This window comes from Anomaloglossus baeobatrachus, chromosome 5, assembly GCF_048569485.1.
Source record: "Anomaloglossus baeobatrachus isolate aAnoBae1 chromosome 5, aAnoBae1.hap1, whole genome shotgun sequence".
NCBI lineage: Eukaryota > Metazoa > Chordata > Amphibia > Anura > Aromobatidae > Anomaloglossus > Anomaloglossus baeobatrachus.
Window position 1 is genome coordinate 555550483 of NC_134357.1, and position 22932 is coordinate 555573414.

General features: G+C 45.1%; 2 protein-coding genes across 2 annotated transcripts in view; one reads left to right on the forward strand and one right to left on the reverse strand.

Annotated features, from left to right (window-relative positions):
- The window catches only part of LOC142312991 (uncharacterized), a 217912-nt gene that overhangs the window by 111554 nt on the left and 83426 nt on the right, over nt 1-22932 (reverse strand). The window lies entirely within an intron of this gene.
- The window catches only part of LOC142310568 (uncharacterized), a 50007-nt gene continuing 27271 nt past the window's right edge, over nt 197-22932 (forward strand). Inside the window, exons 1-5 of the mRNA XM_075348088.1 lie at nt 197-388; nt 792-934; nt 1025-1102; nt 1191-1244; nt 7710-8239. Of these exons, the coding sequence (XP_075204203.1) occupies nt 197-388; nt 792-934; nt 1025-1102; nt 1191-1244; nt 7710-8239 (997 nt within the window). The remainder of the gene's footprint in view (nt 389-791; nt 935-1024; nt 1103-1190; nt 1245-7709; nt 8240-22932) is intronic.

The following is a 22932-nucleotide window of genomic DNA, read 5'->3' on the forward strand; positions in this document are numbered from 1 at the left end:
CTTCATTCATCAATCATCCCACGTTAATCATGAAGGTAATTCTGTTCACCTACCACCATCAGTGCCACTTGAATCCAAGTTTGTAGATTGCTACTATACAGCGAACCCCCACAAAATGGAAGACCCTGAGAGTGACTATAGTGGCGACGATGCATTTTATGGCAACAATAACTCACTGAGACCTCATCATAGCAACATGTATCTGGACCACCCTCTCAGAAATCAAGAGATACCAGCTTTCCTCAAGTTCTTCACACATCGTGAGATACTCATCAAAGGTCTCTTAAAGTTTAATGACCGTCCCAAAAGTTACAGAGTGGGGAGAGCTTCCTTCAGAAACACCATGGCCGGTCTAGACATCTCTGACAATGAGGAGATCGATTTTTTGGTTAAGTGGCTAGTAAACTAATTGATAGAACATGCAAAAGGCATCAGAGATATCAGCATCAACCACTCGAGCAAAGGTTTGTGCCTGTTATGGGAGAGACTTGACAAGTGCTATGAATCTTCAGAAAGGATACAAGAATCCCTCTTCAAAAGGTTGGAGGACTTTCCCAAAATCTCAAATAATACCTTTCACATGCTAAGAGAATTGAGCGTCCTCTTGGTAGAACTCCAAGTCGCCAAGATTGAAGGAGACCTTCCAGGCCTCGCATCCCTAGATACAGCCAGAGGCATTAAATCCATAGTGAAAAAGCTACCTTAAAGTTTGCAAGAGAACTGGTTGAACCGGGGTTAAGATTACAAACAGCGCCACAATGTGCCGTTTCCTCCATTCCCTGTCTTTGTAGATTTTGTGCACCAGCAGGCCAAGATCAGGAATGATCCTAGTTACCAAAAAACATATAACCTGCAACCATCAACATTACAGGATACTTCAACATTTTATTCACACAAGCTACAAATATAAAACTTTCCCGTGCCTTATAAAAAGGTATTTATAAACAGGCCGTCTTTATAGAAGAATCCATATACTATATCACTTGCAGTAGGTTATTATACATATCTTTCTCTTCATTTTTAGGTACTTACCTATAACTTCACCTTCATTTTGCCCTTTTTTAAGTGTCACACCTCAGTCAACAAAAACTGCTATTATCAGGTAAACTTTACTCTTTTGGATTTCATAACACCTGCACCTTCAAATACAAATATACTTACCCCTGTGCATTTTTATTTTTTTTTTACAGGTTTTACACGTATCCTGTTGGTTTTACAGTATTAATCCGAGCTTCCAACTTAGTGTATCATCCTGAAATACTTTTAAATTTATTTAATAAAATACATATATTTTAATACTATCAGTTTTATAGTGTTTTATTTACCATATATTTTCACCCATAATCAATCATTTTTTCTAGCCCTTACCCCCACAAAAAACCCCTCCCTCCCCTTTTTTAGTGAGCGCAGTAGTATTTGTATTCTATTTTTTTTTTTAAACATCTTTTTATTGAATTTTAACCGAATTTCTTTTACAATCTGCTCTTATACAAAGAGCATTTCATTGATGACATTATAATCAAAACAGTCCCGCCCACCCCTCTCCCCGCTCTGCGTGCGACCAGAAGCAACTTAAAATGGTAACTTATGTAATTGGTATGTGTCCATTGAGCAGTTCAAGAAGGTACCAAGAGGTCTGTCCAAACTGAGATTTAAGTCTATCCTTAAGCACTGTAGCCAAGTTAGGTATAAATAAAGACCATGTTTCAAAGAAACGCTTAGTCAACTTCTCCTTATTCGACAGTGCATCCAGCCAGTCCATTTTGAATATGAACATTAGTTTTGTTTGGATAAACGCTAGAGAGGGTGCTTCAGGATTTACCCAGAGATGTAGGATAATTTTCCTAGTGGCCGAGGCCCAAATAGTTAACATTGCCCTGGTACCTCTCGGAAGACTTTGTTGAGCCTCCTCCAACATGTTAAAAATCGCCCACTGTGGTGTCAGAGCAAACTGAATATTGTATGTGTTTTGTAAGACTGAGTGAACGCTTCTCCATACTCCCTGTATCTGAACACAGTCCCATAAGTGGTGAAACAGGTCAGTGTCTCTTATGCCACATTTAGAACAAGAGTATAAGGCATTCGTGTCCATTTTTGATTGAATTTTTGGAGTAATATATGCTCTATGTAGAATCATCAAGGCCATATCTGTGTAGCTACTGGACGACAGAAATTTACGTTGCAACAGCGTGGCTTGTAAAAAATCCTTTACCTCGAACTCTGGCATGTCTACCTTCCATTTTGCTGGACCTGTTGTTTTCCCCTCCCATGTCCAAACTGTACGCAACATTGAATAAACCTGACTAGTCGAGGACGCCTGGCTTCTTGCCCTCCTAAGAAAGTTATCCACACTTCCTCCAAGATCTCCCTTTGGCTTGTCAACAAGATATTTTTGTGCCAAGCTACGCGCCTGAAGAAAAAGAAAAGGCTGACCCACAAAAGCTGGAAATCGGTGTGCCGCCTTCTCGTAAGAAAGCAACGACCAATCAGGCTCCATTAGATCTGCAGCATAAGCACAACCCTGCATTGACAATGTTTCATAAATCCTCGGAGGGCGACCCTGGAGGAATCTCGGATTTCCAATAAAGGGTTGAAATGGGGAACTTGAAGTGTTAATTTTACCAAGTTTCCTCACCTTCCTCCACGTTTGTATAGTATGCCATAGTGTTGGATGATCCCTAACCTCACTCGGTATTTCCTCGTTCCCTAAATGCAGCAATGCTGTAACGAGACTTGTGAACATAGCTGTTGTTCCAATTGTACATTGGCAAAGTGAGATACTCCTCGCACCCAGTCCACCACATATCTCAAATTTGCTGTTAGATTATATCTGCCCAGATCTGGAAGATTTATGCCCCCTGCCCCTTTTGGTAATTGAAGCTTGATTAAGCTGATCCTAGTACGCCCCTTGTGCTCCCAAATGAATTTTCCAAAGGATGAATTTAGTAGCTTAATATCTGATTTGCGTAGAAGCAACGGGAGAGTCTGAAATCAGAACATTATTTTGGGGAATGCTACCATTTTAATTAAGTGACATCGGCCCGAAAAGGATATTTTCAGATGTTTCCAAGATTGGAGTAGATGTATTAATGAATTTATAAGAGGCTTATAATTAATTTGATATAGTAACAAGGGGTTTGCTGGGAGCTGAATCCCCAAATATTTAATGGACCTGGTACACCACTGGAAGGGAAATAAGTTGTTATCAATTTTACCCGATTTGTACATTGCCAATGCCTCAGTTTTTTTGTAATTTACCCTGAAGCCTGAGGCCTTTCCAAAATTATTCAATCTGTTCATTATCTCTGGAATCGCTTGAGAGGGATTGGCAATAAACAATAAAATATCATCGGCAAAAGCCAAAAGTTTAATTGTTGTCCCACCGACTCTCATGCCCTGAAATATTGCTAAATTATGTAGGGTCCTCAACATTGGGTCCAGAGCCAAATTAAACAATAAAGGTGACAAGGGACACCCCTGCCTCGTTCCCCTCTGTACCTCAAATGGCTCAGAGAATGTATTATTTATAGATAGTCTGGATTTGGGTTCTGTGTATATCATCTTGACTGCTTCGCAAAACCAGGATCCCACCTGGCGACATGCCAAAAGATTATGTAAATAGGCCCAAGAGACCCTGTCAAAGGCCTTGTCCGCATCAAGGCTAACTACTATATGTTTGGTACATCTATGCTTCCTGCTAAAAGAGATGGCCCCAATAGCCGTCCTGATGTTATAGGTGATGGATTTCCCGTGCACGAATCCCGTTTGGAAGGGCAGAATAAGATCTGGAATCACTTGTTGTAATCTACCAGCTAGTATTTTAGTAAAGATTTTAAAATCAGAGTTGAGTAATGAGATGGGTCTGTATCCCTCCACCTGTAGTGGGTCTTTTCCTGGCTTAGGTAATACTATAATGTTTGCCTCATTGAACCTGTCGGGAATTATTCTATCTGTGACTATCTTATTATACACTGCACATAGATGAGAACCGATAGAGGCTCCCAAGATCTTATAATATTCGTTACTAAATCCGTCGGGCCCTGGGCTTTTGGCTAGTTTAAGAGTGCCAATAGTTTTTACTACTTCTGAAATATTTATAGGGGCGTTTAGTACTACTCTTTGTTCCTCTGTCAAGATGGGCGCTACGGTACCATGGATAAAATCAGCTTCCCTGTCAAGCTCCCTCGGTTCCGCCTCATACAGCGAGCCAAAGAATGCCCTGAACTCCTCCACTATTTCCTCATCTTTTGTTACCATGGTACCATCTTTCTTTTTAATTTTGTGGATTCTAGTGGTGGTTCTAAAGGGTTTGGTTAAAGAAGCTAGTAATTTCCCAGGTTTGTTGCCCCATTTAAAGTATTTATGTTTCTGGTAGTCCAGGTTACTAAGTGCCATCTCATGGGCCAAGGTGTCCGCCGCCTCCTTGGCCTCTAAGAAATGTTGTTTTGTCGCATCCGTGTTGTTATTTTTAAAATCTTTATATGCCTGCGTGAGAAGTTTTTGTGCTGATATAGTTTGTTCCAGGAGCTTTTTTCTCTTATGGCTGACATATGATATTATCTGACCTCTTACTACTGCCTTGGAGGCAGCCCAATACAAACCAGCGTCCCCACTATGCTCGTGATTATCCTTCTCATAAAAGCTCCAGTAGTTTTGTAAAGAAGCTTTGAAATCCTCAGATTGATATAAATATGAAGGAAACCTCCACCTTCTTTCCCATAGTATTGTGGTAGATAATAACAAATTAAAAGTAACCGGTGCATGATCCGAAATACAGATGTCTAGGATGTTGGAGGAAAGTAAATGTGGCATCAGTGCTGGGCTTAGTAGCCAATAGTCAATCCGTGTATGTAAGTCATGGACATGTGAATAAAATGTATAGTCTTTATCTATTGGGTGCTGCATGCGCCATGTGTCTATTAGTCCCAATTGATTGACGAGATATTTAAAACCACTATGGAGCGCCAATAGAGGAGATGGCTGGGGACTTGACCTGTCTAAAATTCCATCATGAGCCTCATTGAAATCTCCGCCTACAATTAAATTAGTCATATCCCAACCTGTGATACTTTCGATCAATCTGGCTCTGAACTGTGGATCAGGAATATTTGGTGCATATATGTTTGCTAAGTTGTAGATAGTGCCCTCTATCTTCACTTTCACCAATAATAATCTCCCCATAGGGTCCTCTGAAACCTCCAAAACTTCCTGACTAATATGCTTATTGATCAATATAGCTACCCCTCTTTGTTTTCTCGTAAATGATGCTTCTGCGCATACGGCATATTTTCTGCTGTGAAGAAATGGGTGATTGCCCTTCATCCAGTGTGTTTCCTGTAAGAAGACAATATGGCAATTTAAACGATGTAGATAATTTAAAACTTTTTTCCTCTTAATAGGAGAGTTTAACCCGTTAACATTCCAGGAGCACCAATACAGCGATTTAATCGTGGACACATTTGTGCTCTCTGTGTTAGTCATTTATCCTATTCCAGAAGGAGGAATTAATTGTAAAATTATAAACAACCTATTTGGGTTCCCTCGTCCATCCCAGCGAGTAAACGCGACAAACCATATGAGAGCTAAACTAAAGGTACGCACGCAGAGCCCCCTAACCCCTTCCCATCTAAACAAAAACCTTAATCTAATGGCAATGTCACCTGCCTCTCTGGCAGTCCTGACACTGAAAAAAAAAAGGAAAAACAGAATGAACATCAAAACTGTAGCACAGTGACGTCTCCGATTTAAGTGTCTGTGTTGACTGCTGGCGAAGCTCCATTTTCCTGAAGAAGGTAATTTAAAGCCAACTTAGGATCTTCAAAAGTCCAATTCTTTCCCCCTGTAGTGAAGCGTAGAACAGCAGGATACAGTAGACTGAAGCGAATATTTTTTTCCGCCAATAGTTTGCATACTGGATTGAAGGCTTTGTGTCTTGTTGTCAAGGCTGCTGAGTAATCTTGGAACAAAAGCAGTTTAGAGTTATTGTAGGTAAGTGAGCGATTTTTTCTAAATGCTGTCAGCAATCTGATCTTGTCTTGGAAGTCCAGGACCTTAAAAATTACTTGTCTGGGTCTGACCTCTCCATCATTTCGAGGTGGGCCCACTCTGTGGGCCCTTTCAATAGCAATTGGCCCCGATTTTAGATCCAATTTCAAAGCTCCTGGTAGCCATTCTGAAGTGAGTTTCAGTAGATCAGCTTGCCGAACCGATTCAGGGACGCCCACCAACCTTAAATTATTGCGTCTGGACCTGTTCTCAAGATCATCTACCTTGTCCAGCAATACAGCAATTTCCTTATTCCTGCTCTCCAGCATCTCTGAAATTTCCTTTACAGAGTCCTCCATGTCAGAGACCCTCTGCTCCACATCTGTTAGTTTTGAACCCTGGGCATTAACTTGGGTGACTATAACGTCTAATGAAGACTGGAAGGCTGCCAGCCGCCCATCAATCACCGACATCAAAAGATCCGTGATGGCCTTAGCAGTGTCCTGGGGTGGGTCTGTAGTTGCCTCAGGGGAAGCCCCTGGTGATGGGGATGCATTTTGGTTTCGTCTTTGCGGTCTAATTCCTTTACTTGGTTGTGTGGCATTGCTCTTACCCACAAATTTATCCATAGTAAGAACTGTAAATATGGAGCTTCTTTAGAGACTGTGGTAACGTCACAATAACATAAGCTTAATTACATCTGTGTGGTAAACTTGGCTGTTTCACAATTATTTCCACGCTGTGTATGAGAGTGTATAGATGTTACTTGAAAAAGACCAGTCAGAAGGGCAGGAGGCAGGCCAGATGACTGATCCCACTTCTTTTTGTTTTTCACCCTCTTCTATACTGTCAGTGCTGGTGAAGTAGGGGTTAATCAAGTTGAGCTGTGATGCACTTCAGGCTTATCTGCCTCTGTTTACTGTTGCAGATTACAGGCCTTGTGCAGCAGCCATTTAAGATGAGACCTGCAGGGATGTATCTGCCCCCTTCACAGCCCCCTGTTTATCTCCTGACCTGCTCTCACAGCCGAATGTCTCCAGGGGCTCTCAGCTCCCTCCTCACTCACAGTATCTCAGACGGTGGGCCTGTCCACGGAGCTCTGTGTGACAGGTAAACACAGCGTGCAGTCCTGTTTGCTGAGCTTGCTGCTGCTCAGTGTTTCACTATTTCTTCTGTGGCAGGGAGGGGAGTGTGTGAGAGTTCACTGAAAACTATGGCTGCCGCTGGAAGCACTTCAGTCCCCTTCCCTATCTCCTGCTGGATGTTAGTGCCCGATATTTAACCCCTCTCTTACCAGGTCCCGGGTGCTTTCCGTTTGCAGTGGCACAGCTGCAGGGGGAGCAGGGAGGATGGGCAGCGTTCCTCTGTGCAGCACAGCCTGCAGCCTGGTGCTTTGTGTCAGAGCACTCCTTTCTTTGTGGTGCAGCATACACCTTTCACCTCCGGAGTATCAGGAGAGCCGGGCCTGATGTGCGCCCCTTGTCCTGGCCTTATCCCTGCAGCCTTGAGATGTTAGGATGGGCCTGGATAACGTTTTTGGCCTAGGCTGCTGCAGGAGCTCATGATAAAAGCAGCTACCTCGTAGCTCCGCCTCCCGGAAGTCCTTGTATTCTATTTTTATTAACCCTGGCAGGCTCCCGCAGACCCTGCCTACTACCTTCAGCTCCTATTAGATCCAACACTTTTATAACCAGATTCCCCCTCCCCCCATATCCCCATTGTAGAGCGCTAGTGTCCATTCTCAAAAAGCTTGAAAATAACAAGTGTACTGCAATCATTGTTCCTCATGTTGCTTCCCTACTGATCAAGTATTATCACGCACAGGTTAGACATCAAGAACTTGGTCCTTCGAAGCTCACTCAAGAGACTCTCACAAGCTTCATGGCCGAGGTAGTAGCCATTATGAACGCTAGACAACTGGTTCCCATATCCAATGATCCTGATGACCTATCTCTGCTCACTCCTTCAACTCTCCTCACCCAGACGTTTAATGTGAGCATGCCGACTTCCGGAGAGTTTACTACGAAAGGCTTGTACAAATCCCAATGGAAGAGAGTTCAAATGCTATCAGACCTTTTCTGGACCAAGTGGAAAAAACAATATCTCTCTATGTTACAGACAAGAGATAAATGGCAAGTTAGTAGACCCAACATGAAACCTGGAAATGTCGTCTTAGTAAAAAAACACTCAGTCAAAAAGGAACGAGTAGCCTCTAGGACTGGTAACCAAAGTCTTCCCAAGTCAAGATGGACAGGTCAGGAAGGTGGAAGCCAGAATTCCCAAGCAAAGTGGAAATCTTAGACCTGTTTCTGAACTTAAGGCCCTGTTACACGCAACGACGTATCTAACAATATATCGCTGGGGTCATGGATTCCGTGTCGCACATCCGGCATCGTTAGCGACGTCGTTGCATGTGACACGCACGAATGACCATTAACGATGGAAAATACTTACCAAATCGTCCATCGTTGACACGGCGTTCATTTTCATAAAATCATTGATTGTAGAGGACGCAGGTTGTTCGTCGTTCCCGAGGCAGCACACATCGCTATGTGTAACACCTCGGGAACGACGAACTACAGCTTACCTGCGGCCGCTGGCAATGAGGAAAGAAGGAGGTGGGCGGGATGTTACATCCGCTCATCTCCGCCCCTCCGCTTCTATTGGGCGGCCACTTAGTGACGCCGCAGAACTGCCCCCTTAGAAAGGAGGCGGTTCGCTGGCAACAGCAACGTCGCTAGGCAGGTAAGTACGTGTGACGGCTCCTAACGATTTTGTGCGGCACGGGCAGCGATTTGCACGTGACGCACAAACGATGGGGGCGGGTGCTTTCACTAGCAATATCGGAATATCGGAATATAGCAATATCGGATATCGCTGCTTCTAACACCCCCTTTATTCTATTTCTCTAGTTAAAATTCATGTGGCATTTCCCCGGATGTCAGAAGGGGAGTGTCATGCCTTCAAAGAAATGCAAATAATTAGTTTACTTGCCTTGTGATAAAGTTGAGTTTTACATATCCAACAGCACCATCTGTTGACAATGTTCTCTTACTGCAACTTGTTTATCACTTGTTTCATTGGTTACTGTGCAATGTAAATTGTCCCACTAAGGCTTGTGTAGTTTCCCATCAGCCTCTTGCATGGGCTCCTATCTTCTTCAACAGCCATTTTAGCTACATGGACACAGACATTCTGCATGCTGATCTTCTCCCTGGACTTCAGCTCTTCGGTTTGTTTACCTCTACATAGCACAGTCGGTGAGTTGATATGATCCTCTTGTTAGATCTCATCAAATTGTGTAATGTAGCTGCTCTGTTGTGTATGTTAATCTTCTGTCATTATAGGGTCATCATTGTGTATTCGCCATGTAGTGCATTTACACCGCGTGTCCTGTATCCAATAGAATGCTATGTATCTCAGATATGTTGAATGTTGTACTGAGTACTTTAATTTGTTTCTTGTAGTTTTACACTGATCTCATCAATAAAAGTTGTAAAGCACCCCCTGCGTCCAAGTCAATGCATCGATGGGAAAGCTGTCAACTCGTTCTTCTAAAGCACAGATTGAGGGTGCCAGAACATACATATTTTGCAGAGGGGCATGGCAGCTATAAGTCCCCTTACTTGAAAGCAGCCAGACTGGCTTGCAAAGTCTCCATAAGGAGAATAGTGTTCCCCCGTGGTCCCCACCAAAGCTTCTCATGAGCCAGATCAGACACCCCATACTTTGCACTGACGAAGGGCAAGCACCCCGAAACACCATGTCTGCAAATTGGGATTCTGATCTGGCATATATATCCTAAGTTATATGTAAAGGATTGTTAGAAATCCACATTTAACTTTTAGGATCGCTACTTCCAATAGGTGGCGCTACGCTAGAGTTTGTCTCCAGTCCTGGAGAGACAATTTGACGCAATCTGCCTGCCTCCTCCGTGATCTCTATTCTGCTTCCTTCCTTCTGCCTCTGCTTCTCTGGTCTCCTCCTCCCCCTCTCCATCTGCTCTCCCTCCGACGTCCTCTTACCTGTCTTCACCGGGTCGTCCGAGGTCTTCACTGGTCCGATCACATCTGCCTCCATCGCTGAGTCCTTCCTGGGTCTTCTGATAAGTGTCCAACCTCCTGCCTACTGCTCCTGTAAAGCTGTCCATCTCGCTGCCTTTTGTTCCTCCTGCAGTTCCTCTGGTCAGTGATCCTCCTGCTAATCCTCTGGGTACTGTGAGTATAATTTTTATTTTCTGTATCCCCTGTCCATTTTTACACCTCATCCATCTGTGCGTCCCGCAGAGCGCTGATCAGTGATGCAGATAACGTATCTGCATCTGTGGTCAATTTTCGGCGGGACTTTTTTTTCCCCGTATCCCCGACGCTTTTTGTATCGCATCCGTCCATGCGTCCTGCAAAGGCCGATCAGTGCACCGCGTCTGTGCGTTTGAAAAGTCAAATGGCGTTCCTTCTCTTCTGAGCCCCGCCATGTGCTCAAACAATTACTTTTCACCACATAGGAGGTATCTGCGTACTCAGGAAAAAATTGCACAATGTTTTATGGTGCAGTTTTTCCGGATACCGTTGTAAAAAAAAAAAGCTGCCTGGTTGATGCAAAAATTTTGTGGTAAAAAAAAAAATAATTTTCACGGTTCAACGTTATAAACTTCTGTGGAGCCCCTGGGGGTACAAGGGGCTCACCAAACATCTAGATAAATTCCTTGAGGGGTCTAGATTCCAAAATGGGGTCATGTGTGTGGAAGCTCCATTGTTTAGGCACCATAGGGGTCTCCAAACGTTACATGGCGTCCGCTAATGATTCCAACCAATTTTGCTGTCAAATGGTGCTTTTTCTCTTCTGAGCCCCGCCATGCACCCACACAATTATTTTACACCACATATAAGGTAGCTTCGTACTCAGGAGAAATTGCACAATACGTTTTATGGTGCATTTTTTTCTGATACCCTTGTGAAAAAAAGCTACCTGGTTCAAGCAACAGTTTTGTGGTGAAAAAAAAATTGTATTCATGGCTCAACATTATCAACTTCTGTGGAGCCCCTTGGGGCTCGCTAAACATCTAGATAAATTCCTTGAGGGGTCTAGTTTCCAAAATGGGGTCACTTATGAGGAGCTCCATTGTTTAGGCACCTCAGGGGGTCTCCAAATGCAACATTACGTCAGCTAGTTATTCCAACCAATTTTGCTGTCAAATGGCGCTCCTTGCCTTCCGAGCCCTGCCGTATGCCCAAACATTTGATTTCCACTACATATGAGGTATCTGCGTACTCAGGAGAAAATGCACGATAAATTATGTGGTGCATTTTTTCCTGATATCCTTGTGAAAAAAAAGCTACCTAGTTGAAGCAACAGTTTTGTGGTAAAACATTTTTTTTTTCTTTTCACGGCTCAACGTTCTAAACTTCTGTGAAGCCCCCAGGGGTTTAAAGTGCTCACCAAACATCTAGAAAAATTATTTGAGGGCTCTAGTTTTCAAAATGGGGTCACTTGTGGGGGAGCTCCATTGTTTAGGCACCTCAGGGGGTCTTCAAACCCGACATGGCGTCTGCTAATGAGTGCAAATTCAAATAGCGCTCCTTCCCTTCCGACCTCTGCCGTGTGCCCAAACAATTGATTTTTACCACATATGGGGTATCAGCGTACTCAGGAGAAAATGCACAATAAATTGTATGATGCATTTTCTCTTTTCTCCCTTGTGAAAATGAAAATTTTATGGCTAAAGTAACATTTTTGTGTTAAAAAGTAAAATTTTCATTTTTTCCTTCCACATTGCTTTGGTTTCTGTGAAGCACCTAAAGGGTTAATAAACTTCTTGGATTTGGTTTTGAGCAGTGTGAGGGGTGCAGTTTTTAGAATGGGGACATTTTTGGGTATTTTCTGTCACCTCTCACCTCGGACTCTCAAAGTCACTTCAAATATGATGTGGTCCCTAAAAAAATTATTTTGTAAATTTTGTTGGAAAAATTAGAAATTGCTGATGAACTTTGACCCCTTCTCAGTTCCTAACGAAATTTTTTTTTTTTTCGAAAATTGCGCTGATGTAAAGTAGACAAGTGGGAAATTTTATTTAGTAACAATTTTGTGTGACATATCTCTCAGATTTATAAGCATACATTTTCAAAGATTGAAAATTGCAAAATTTTCAAAAGTTTCGCAAAATTTCCTAAATTTTTACAAATAAACGCAAAAAATATCGGCCTAAATTTACCACTGACATGAAGTACAATATGTCATGAAAAAACAGTCTCAGAATCGCCAGGATCCGTTGAAGCGTTCCAGAGTTATAACCTGTCAAAGTGACACTGGTCAGAATTGCAAAAAATGGCCCGGTCATTAGGGTGTTTTAGTGGCCAGGGGTGAAGGGATTAAAGCTTAAAGGGAACCTGTCAGCAGAAATTTCGCCCAAAACCTAAACGTTTCCGCCTCTGCAGCTCCTGGGCTGCATTCTAGAAAGGTCCCTGTTATTATTGTGCCCCATGTGAGACCAAAATAAAGACTTTATAAAGTGGTACCTTTTTGTATTCAGATACTGTAAATGTGACACGGGGGCGGGCTCTCTGGCGTCTGTTACTCTGCCTCCTGGTCCTGTATGCTGCCCCCATCGCTCCTTTCCATAGCTGATGCACCGCCCACTGCTCCAGCCATCCCTGCGCATGCCCAGTGCCTGTCTCACGGGACTGAGCAGTGTGACCGCTGGTGACGTGTGTGCAGGCAAGTGATTATGGGCGGGGCTGTGATTGTTATCAGCAAGTACCCGCCCATAATCTCGTGAGCGCGCAAACCTCACCAGCGGTCACACTGTGCTCAGGGTAGTTCTAGACTGTATGGGCTGCTTCCAGGGATGACGTCCCTTTTGTCACGTGATAGGGGCGTGTTCAAAATACTATCACGTGACAAAAGGGACGTCATCCCTGAAAGCAGCCCATACAGTCTAGCACTACCTTGAGCACAGTGTGACCGCTGGTGAGTTTTGCGCGCTCACGAGATTATGGGCGGGTACTTGCTGATAACAATCACAGCCCCGCCCATAATCACTTGCCTGCGCACACGTCACCAGCGGTCACACTGCTCAGTCCCGTGAGATTGGCACTGGGCATGCGCGGGGATGGCTGGAGCAGTGGGCGGTGCATCAGCTATGGAAAGGAGCGATGGGGGGCGGCATACAGGACCAGGGGGCAGAATAACGGACGCCAGAAAGCCCGCCCCCGTGTCACATTTACACTATCTGAATACAAAAAGGTACCACTTTATAAAGTCTTTATTTTGGTCTCACATGGGGCACAATAATAACAGGGACCTTTCTAGAATGCAGCCCAGGAGCTGCAGAGGGGGAATCTTTTAGGTTTTGGGCGAAATTTCTGCTGACAGGTTCCCTTTAATCACACAGCTGTATATGTAAAATTCACCAGCTGATAATAATAATAGAAGAAATCAGATTTATCATTTAAACCAGAGGGAAATCTACTTTTCATATGAGAAATCCAGTGGATCTCAGACACACGTAAATCATTCTCACAATTCGGTCAATTAATTTTATCAATCCAACAAACTTGTTTACTTTTTTTTTGTTTTGTTTTCAATAATGTTTTATTACATGAAGAAAGTGTATTTAACAATATTCATGAATTATGAATTGGCTTCAAACTTTCCATACATATAGCACATATCCTATAAATGTTTATCATTTTATTTTATATGAGGAAAAGGAAAAGATGGGAGGGAAGAGAGGGGTAAGAATATTTTATTAGGGGGGAAACCAGGGGAAAAATGCGGTAAGGGGGTAATAGGGAAGGAGGTTGGGGAAACATTTCTGCTTATTTAGTTTGTGTAAAATATAGTTATGATCGCTTATTAATATTAACAAACAATTGTTTAAAATACAGAATATATCTCGTAACCCTATAAGGCCTATAAATGAAAAGAAGAGAAAACAGAAAAGGAAAGAAAGGGAAATCAGCAAGGGGAAGGGGGGGAATTAAAATTAAAATCTTAGAATAAAATATCCTTGGTGAAAGGTTGCCTTTAAAGGCTGCTTTACATGCAGCGACATCACTAGCGATGTCACTCGTGAAAGCACTCGCCCCCGTCGTTTGTGCGTCACGGGCAAATCGCTGCCCGTGGCGCACAATATCACTAGTACCCGTGACTCGCCCGCCCCAAGGCCTTAGGTGACGAGGTGTCGGGTCAGACTAGTCCGGGGTAGTCAGCGGTGGCGGGGCCCGACTCCATGACCCTGTCGGAGTCAATTAATGTGGCTTATGGGGGAGATGATGATGGGAGTTGTAGTTTATAAAAATTTGTGACGCGACCTGTGGTATTTTGTGGCTATGGAGCCGCAGCTGCTGGACGGGACCTCCAGGGCTGGTGTTGTGGCAGCTGAGGTGTTTCTGCTCCGAACAGGTGGAGCGGGACCCCGGGGCAATCGTTTGTAAAGTCTATGGTGTATGTTGATGAGGTGCAGGGCTGACAAGGCAGTGGAAAGGAACGAACACAGACAATGATTTGTTTTTACTTCTCCTTTACTTGCAACACCCGGTGAAGTCCTGGGAGCCTGTTACAGATGGTAGTGGCGATCTAGTTGGCCTGGAAGCAGTTGGGGGTATCTCCCTGGCCAGGTGAGTATTGAGGCCTTCTCCCTACACTCTTCTTCTTTTCTACAGAACCCCGCTTCATTCGTTAGACGGAGGCCCTCTCTGCTGGGACTTGTGGTACTTCCCGTTCCTGTATGGTAGGCTGCGCGGGCCTTCACTGATGCCACTCTGCTGGAGTCAATACCGGGCCCCGGATGAGCGGCTTTACCTTCGGGCTGCTTTGGGGCCAGGAGACCTGCAGTCTTCCTGCCCTTCGGATTCGGTTACCGAGATTCAAACCCCCTGGCAACCATGGACTCCGATGTCCGGCTTGTGGCGTTTTCTTCTGAGGTGAGCCGGTTCAGCTCCGCTCTCCTCAGAATCTGCCTCCTCTGCCTCTCTGCAGACCTTGCTTTTCTGGGCTCAGCTATCTTAGCCCCAGACCCCAGCTCACATGTCCGCACTACTCCAGTTTCTCACTCAAGCTCCTCTGCCGTCTGTCTTCAACTTCTGACTGGACTGGACTCCTGTCAACTGTCAGCTGTCACTCTTCTCTTTGACTGAAAAACTCAATGACTGACTGAAAGCTTGAACTTCCTGGTTTTCCTAACCACTCCACCGACTCCTCCCACACTCCCCCTTGCCAGGCTCCACCTCTTCAGGCCAGAGAATGGGACTTAAGGCCCCATAATCAGGTATACTGGTCGCTACTCTCAGCATTAATGGAGTACCTGCCTTAAACCCTGACCTGGTGTGTGACCTAACAATTGGTGTGTGCAGGTTTTGTCTGTGAACTGAAAGATGACCCCCTACTTACTCAGGATGGGATACCACACCTCTGGCTGAGGTGCAGTACCTCTGTGGCGACGGAAGCCTCAGGGGCGCCACACTTGTCACACGTACTTACCTTCCTAGCGACGTAGTTGTTGCTGGCGAACAGCCTCTTTTCTAAGGGGGCGGTTTGTGCGGCGTCACAGCGGCGTCACACGGCAGGCGTCCAATAGAAGCGGAGGGGTGGAGAGCAGCCGCATGAAAGTCACGCCCATCTTGTTGCCGGAGGACGCAGGTACGGTGTTGTTCGTCGTTCCTGGGGTGTCACACGTAGCTATGTGTGCTGCCTCAGGAACGACGAACAACCTGCATCCAAAAGCAGCAACGATATTTTGGAAATGGACAACGTGTCAACAATCAACGATTTGGTGAGTATTTTACATCACTAGCGGTCGCTCGTACGTGTCACACGCAACGACATTGCTAACGAGGCCGGATGTGCTTCATGAATTCCGTGACCCCAACGACATCTCGTTAGCGATGTTGTTGCGTGTAACGGGGCCTTTAATCAGGAAAAGCTGATTGTGTCACTGGGACATGGACTCCAGCGTTTGTGGTCAGAGGAAAATGTATTGTTTATGATTGCATATCTTTCTTTGTACTTATGATGGGTGGATAGTATGTTAATGATTTCGTTAATATTTGGGTGTTCTTTCGTTTTCCATTTTGCTGCTATTAGATTTTTAGTAATTAAGAAGAGGTGAATGGCGATGGGAACATGGGATGGATCAATATTTTCAATTCCTGGAGACAATAATGCCATATGTGAAGAAATGGAGATATTCGATTTTGTGATTCGGTTCAGCAATTTAAAAACTTCAGACCATAAAGATTTTACGCCTATTTGGTTACACCCCCTCCAACAGAGAGGAGACACGTTTTTGTTGAATTTGCTTATACTTAATCCAATTAGTTTTTATTGAAAACAAGGCAGATACAAAATCATACATGGTAAATGAAGATTACATTTGTCAACCGTCCCAACATGAGGGCTCCATACATTAGAATACTCAAGACAATCCGGTTACAATTCCTCTGCCTTACACTTTAACCACACAACAACATGGGGAGAGAGAGAGGGGGGGAGGTAGGAAAGATGGGGACTTCATTCAAATAAGGGGAAACAAGAACAAAGTGGGAGGGGAAGAAGGCAGGGTTGAAGGGTGGGAGGGGGGTTAGTAAGGGTAGAGGGTTAGATGCCTACCTGCATTACCAACCCCAGCCCACCAGCTGGGGCCATCAACTCCTCCTAGACCTCTCTCATAACCTGTTGCCTCAGTCAGGGTCTCAATGCTTTAGCCCCCTGGCAAGCCGAGCCAGGGCTATGATTCCATCAGCAGTATCTCAACTAGGTGCTCTTTGCCCAGAGAATAGTTGTGTAATAGGTGTTGCTCGGCTGGATAATAGCCAGGGTTCCCATATTTTAAGGATTCTAGTTTTTTGTTTTAGGGAGTGGGCAAGGCAGTATTCATATTAGCAATGTTGGTCGATCCTACTATATAACTCAGCTCCAGAGGGCGCCTCAGTGGCCTTCCATGAATGGCTCAGACACTGTCTGGCAGCTATTAGAATTTGCACAATCAGTCCCCTAAAATTCTGCTGTTACGAGTCTATGCCCAAGTTCACAACTGCCAGCCCTGGGTTGGGGTTGGCGTGCACACCTTTCATTTCCCTAATGAGTCTGAAGACTGCTATCGAAAAAAGGTTGGCTCCTCGGACAGTGCCACAACAGTGTCCCAGTGATCCCCTCTGGAGGCAGCCCTTCCAACAGAGCGGTGAGTACCATATTTTTCGGACTATAAGACGCACTTTTTTCCCTCCAAATGTTGGGTGAAAGTGGGGGGTGCGTCTTATGGTCTGAATGTAGGGCATGGCTGCGGGGAATGAGGGTGCTGCGGTGGAGCGGGTCATCGGGGGCAAGAGCAGGCTGCAGCAGCGCCTGCCGTAACCACGTGGGCCCGCTCATTACCTATGCACGTCCATCCTCCCGCCCATCTCTCAGCGCTGAAGCCGGCGCTGACAGGTGGGCGGAATGATGGGTGGGGGCTGCGCGCATAGTAAACAGCCAGCCCGTGATCACCCCTGGCAACTACAGCCTGGAGTGATCATGTGCGGCTGTATTCACTGCTCCCCGCGCATCATTATCAGCACGGGGTGCAGTGAATCAGTACACTCACCGTTCCCCTGCAGCACCGCGATGTCCTCCTGTCTGTGCCGGCAGCATTGTGGGAGCCGGCTATGATCCCTGCAGCACCGCGATGTCCTCCAGCCGCGCTGTGTGGAGACTAGCGGTGCTCACAGCGATGACATCATCGCTGTGCACACGTGTCCATACACAGCCGCGCCGGCACAGACAGGAGGACATTGCGGTGCTGCAGGGATCGTGGCCGGCTCCCACAGCGCTGCCGGCACAGACAGGAGTAGGAGCGATGCTGTGTGGAGCAAGGAAAGGTGAGTATAAACGTTTATTTATTTTTTTCTGTGTGCCACAGGATGCACGACATATAGCAGGATGATGGGGGTATATGAGCAGGATGATGGGGGTATATGAGCAGGAAGATGGGGGTATATAAGCAGGATGATGGGGGTATATGAGCAGGAAGATGGGGGTATATGAGCAGGATGATGGGAGTATATGAGCAGGAAAATGGGGGTATATGAGCAGGAAGATGAGGGTATATGAGCAGGAAGATGGGGGTATATGAGCAGGATGATGGGGTATATTAGCAGGATGATGGGGGTATATGAGCAGGATGATGGGGGTATATTAGCAGGATGATGGCGTATATAGCAGGATGATGGCGTATATTGCAGGATGATGGCGCATATTGCAGGATGATGGCGCATATTGCAGGATGATGGCGTATATAGCAGGATGATGGCGTATATAGCAGGATGGGAGCACATACCAGGATGGGGGTATATAGCAGGATGGGAGCACATACCAGGATGGGGGTATATAGCAGGATGCGGCCATATGCCAGGACGGGGTATATAGCAGGATGGGAACACATACCAGGATGAGGTATATAGCAGGATGGGAGCACATACCAGGATGGCAGTATATATCAAGATGGGGCTATACCAGGATGAGGGACATATATATACACAAGGCAGGAGGATCATTACCAGGATGGGGTACCTTAGTAGAGAATTTGGGGACAATACCCCCATAATAGTGTCAGCAGCAGATCCTCACCCCAGAACAGTGTGTCATGACCACATTTTTTGCTTAAAATTTTATTTTCCTATTTTCCTTCTCTAAAACCAGGGTGCGTCTTATGGTCCGGTGCGTCTTATAGTCCGAAAAATACGGTACTTGGGTACTTAATACACCAATTTTTCCGGCGTAAGGTACCAACGTAGATGCACCTTTTCTAGCTCTTCCAAATGTTTAATGCATTTGGAGGATCTTTGCACCCACTGTGTCGCAGTATGACGCCGAGGGGGAGGTGTTAATGTCAAAATCTGATTCCCATTTAGTCATGTATGGGAGCTTTTGCTCGTCAGAGGGTTGTTCAACCATTTGTAGGTTAAAGAGATTCCCGGTTGCCTCAATAAGGCAACTGGGAACAATAGCGCTTTAACAGTGGGTAAGGTCGGGTTTGATCCCAGGGGAATTTCGTGCTTAGAAAATGGCGAATCTGCAGGTGTTGATAAAAGCACCCCTTTAGGGAGGGGTGTTCCCAAAGTATATCGTTGAAGGGCCTAATGGAATGTGGGATTCTAATGCTCTAAGCGAAATTTCTGATAGCGGGACCTGGATCTTAGGGATCATCTCACTATGCCATATGGCTATCGATGCTGTCATAGTAGGGAGACACAGGGTGGACCTAGAACGTTTTATTTATTCTACCTCCATCAGTTTCCTCGTCGAACCTTGGTCTGTCAGAGTTCTCAAGTTAAACCCACCTATGGGAGCTCTCTATGTTCCACCATTCTTTGAGTGATTCTATAAGAGAAGCTATATAATAAGCCATCACATTAGGGGTACCCAGACCTCCCATTCCATATGGCAGATGCATAATCTTACTAGCAACTCTAGCTCTGTTGTTACCTCAAATAAACTTATTGGTCATTGACTGCAGTTTTATCAAATATCTATATGGAATTTTAAGAGGGAGACACCTAAACAAATACAGCAGTTTACGAAGGAACATCATCTTAAAGGGTTGAATTCTCGCCATCCAAGATAGCGACTTCTCATACCTGCCTAGATCCTGACTCAAGCTTTTGAGTAGGTGATCGAGATTGGATCTAATGAGGGAATGGGTTGGTGTCAAACGGATACCTAGATAAGGGATACTGTCTTCGCACCACTGGAAAGGATAGGCTGCCTCCAAAATCCTTCTGGACCTTGCGGGTACATTAAATGGCAGTAATAAGGACTTAGTGGCATTCAATTTGTAATAAAGACACCTCAGAAAAGGTTGACAGGGTGGATATCACTGCTGGAAAAGAAAATTCAAGGTTAGTACAGGATATTATTACATCATCCGCGTATAGACCCAATTTATGTTCATGCTCCCCTACCCTTATACCAGTTATGTTCGGGTTCACCCTAATCGCCTCCGTCAGAGGTACCACCACCAGAGCAAAAACAATAGGGGACAGCGGGCACCCCTGGCGGGTGCCATTGGTTATAGAAAATTTTGATGAGCGAAAGCCCGAGGCTAAAACTGAAGTGTTTGGGTCAGAAAACAAGGCCAAAACGGATGACTTAAGCGGGCTTTAAATGCTACGATATACCTAACGAGATGTCAGCGGGGTTAAGTCGTAAGTGACGCACATCCGGCATCGTTAGTGATATCGTAGCATGTGACAGCTATGAACGAGCAGAAATTCTCACCTTCTCGTTCAACGTTGACATGTCGCTCATTTTCTAAAAATCGAACGTCAGGTTGTTCATTGTTCCCGTGGCAGCACACGTCGCTCCGTATGACACCCCGGGAACGATGAACACAGCTTACCTGCGGCCGCCGGCAATGCAGAAGGAAAGAGGTGGGTGGGATGTTTACGTCCCACTCATCTCCGCCCCTCTGCTTCTATTGGCCGGCCGCTGTGTGACATCGCTGTGACGCCGAATGTCCCTCCCCCTTCAGGAACTGGATGTTCGCCGCCCACAGCGAGGTCGTTTGGAAGGTACTGTAAGTACGTGTGACGGGGGGGGTTACAGCATTGTGCGATATGGGCAAGAAATTGCCCATGTCGCACAAACGATGGGAGCGGGTGCGATCGCACGACTAATTGCTGCTTGTAAAGCAGCCTATAATTATTCGTTCAAACCCAAATTTCGTGAGCACTCTTTCCAGATCTCCCCAGTTCACCCTATCAAAGGCCTTTTTGGCATCGAGTGAGAAGAATACACTAGGGACACCCGACTGCTCCATTACCCCAATTAAATCCAGCATCTGCCTGGTGTCATCTTTGGATTGCCTGCCCGCCACATAACCCACCTAATGCGGGGCTACCAAGAAGGGGGTTGTTTTATGGAGTCTCGTGGCTACCATTTTTGAGTAAATTTTTAAATCACAGTTGAGCAATGAAATTTGTCTGAAAATCCCAGGGGTGTCTGCCGGATTCCCCGGTTTGGGTAGTGTAGTGATAACTGCTTCTAGATTTTCTGAGGAAATAGTCCCAATCATTTGCCACAAATTAAAGGTCTTTAGTAAACAAGGAGCTAGAATAGAGGCAAATTGCTTATAATATTCATAGGGAAGCCCCTCCGGGCCTGGGGCTGAATTCCATTTAGAAGCTTTAATGGTATCCAAAATTTCCTGTATAGTAAAGGGAAGATTTAAAGATTCTAATTGCCGGTCTGAGACCCGAGACAATTCCAGACCGTCCAAAAACTCCTGATTTTTTTCTGGTGTTGACCGAGGGGTTTGCGAGTCATCCCTTAAATTTTACAGCATAAAACTTGGCAATGGCGTATGCTATCCCACTAGGGTGCCTTATAAGTGATCCGTCTGGGCCCTTCAAAAATTCAATTTTAGATTAAATTTCCCATTTTTTTGTTCTTCCAGCTCGTAAGGCGCTGGCTCTATCCCCCATCGCATAAAAAGTTAATTTACTCTTTTTGAGATTATGTTCATATCTATGCAACAGGAGGGATTGCAGTTGAAACCTGCAAGTAAGAATTTCTCTGGACAGTGTAGACGACGGGGAGGCCTTGTTAAAAGTTTCTAAGTGTTGAATATGGGCTATAACGTCTTTAATTTCTGCTTCTCTTTGCTTTTTCAAGAATGAAGCAATTTTTAAAAACTGCCCTCTAACAACTGATTTGTGTGCAGCCCATAAGGTCTCGTCAGAGACCTCCCCATTGTCATTATGCCCAAAGTATTCCAACAGGCCTGCCACCACCTCCTCTTGAATGTTCTGGTGGTTCAGTAAACTAGTATTAAGTCTCCACTGAGGCACCATAAAACCACTAGTAGAGTCCTGTACAACCAAAGTTATCAGAGTGTGATCCGACCATGCTATCAGACCCACTTCAGCACCTGTACACTTGTGAACAGTTTTACTATCTGTCAGGAAGTCGATCCTGTTGTATGACCGATGCCTTGGGGTAAAGAAAGTATAGTTCCTTTCCGATGCATGAAGGTATTTCCATACGTCATGTAGGTGAAACTCCGCGACCAACTGTTTCAGTTCCTTTCCTGACTTAGCGGACCTCGCCGAACAGTCCATAGATCGAAGAACTGGAGTGTTAAAGTCCCTGCAGATGATCTCTGACCCCTGTGCGGTGCTCCTAAACATCTGGAAAAAAAACGGGTGAAAGTTAGTTGAGATGAGTTTGGAGCGTAAATCGACGCCAAGGTATACAAAAGCCCATTCTGAAGGCACTTTAGAATAATATGTCTCCTGTCTCCTGTCTGCACTATAGGTTACGTCAATCATTTTGAAAGCCACAGAGTTCTTAATCAGATTAGCCACTCCTCCTTTTTATTTTTAGAGTCATTTGCAAAGAACATATGTGGAAATCTTGGATGTAGTAGCCTTTTATTGTCATCAGTAAGAAGGTGAGTTTCTTGAATACATGCTATATCACATTTAGATGCTATAACTTCTCTCCACAACATGGATCTTTTTGCGGGAGAATTGAGACCCTTCACATTGAGAGACAGAAACTTAATACTCATGGCGGATCCCAGAAAGGACGATGTTTCCAGGCAGGCCGACTGAGAGGCATAGGGCAGGCAGAGGCAGACAAGGAGGACAAGTTACTGACGGTGCAAGGGTGGAGGGAAAAAACAACAAAAAAAAACTTGAATACTTCATACTTCAGATTCATCCTTACCGGACAGCTGGAAGTACTTGCTTGCCATAGGCAAGAACAACAGAGGGCTTAAGTGACATCACAGGTCACATGAGAGCTACACATGCCTGCGGCTGGTGAGACTCCCTCAAGCTGATTCCCACTCAGGATTGATCTATTTCTTCTGAGCATCCCCCTGATCCCGGCGCGAGTCTGAGTGCATTGTAAGGGGTAATCCCCAGGACTCGAGTAGTTTGCTCAGTTGAGGCAGGGACGTGTTTTTAG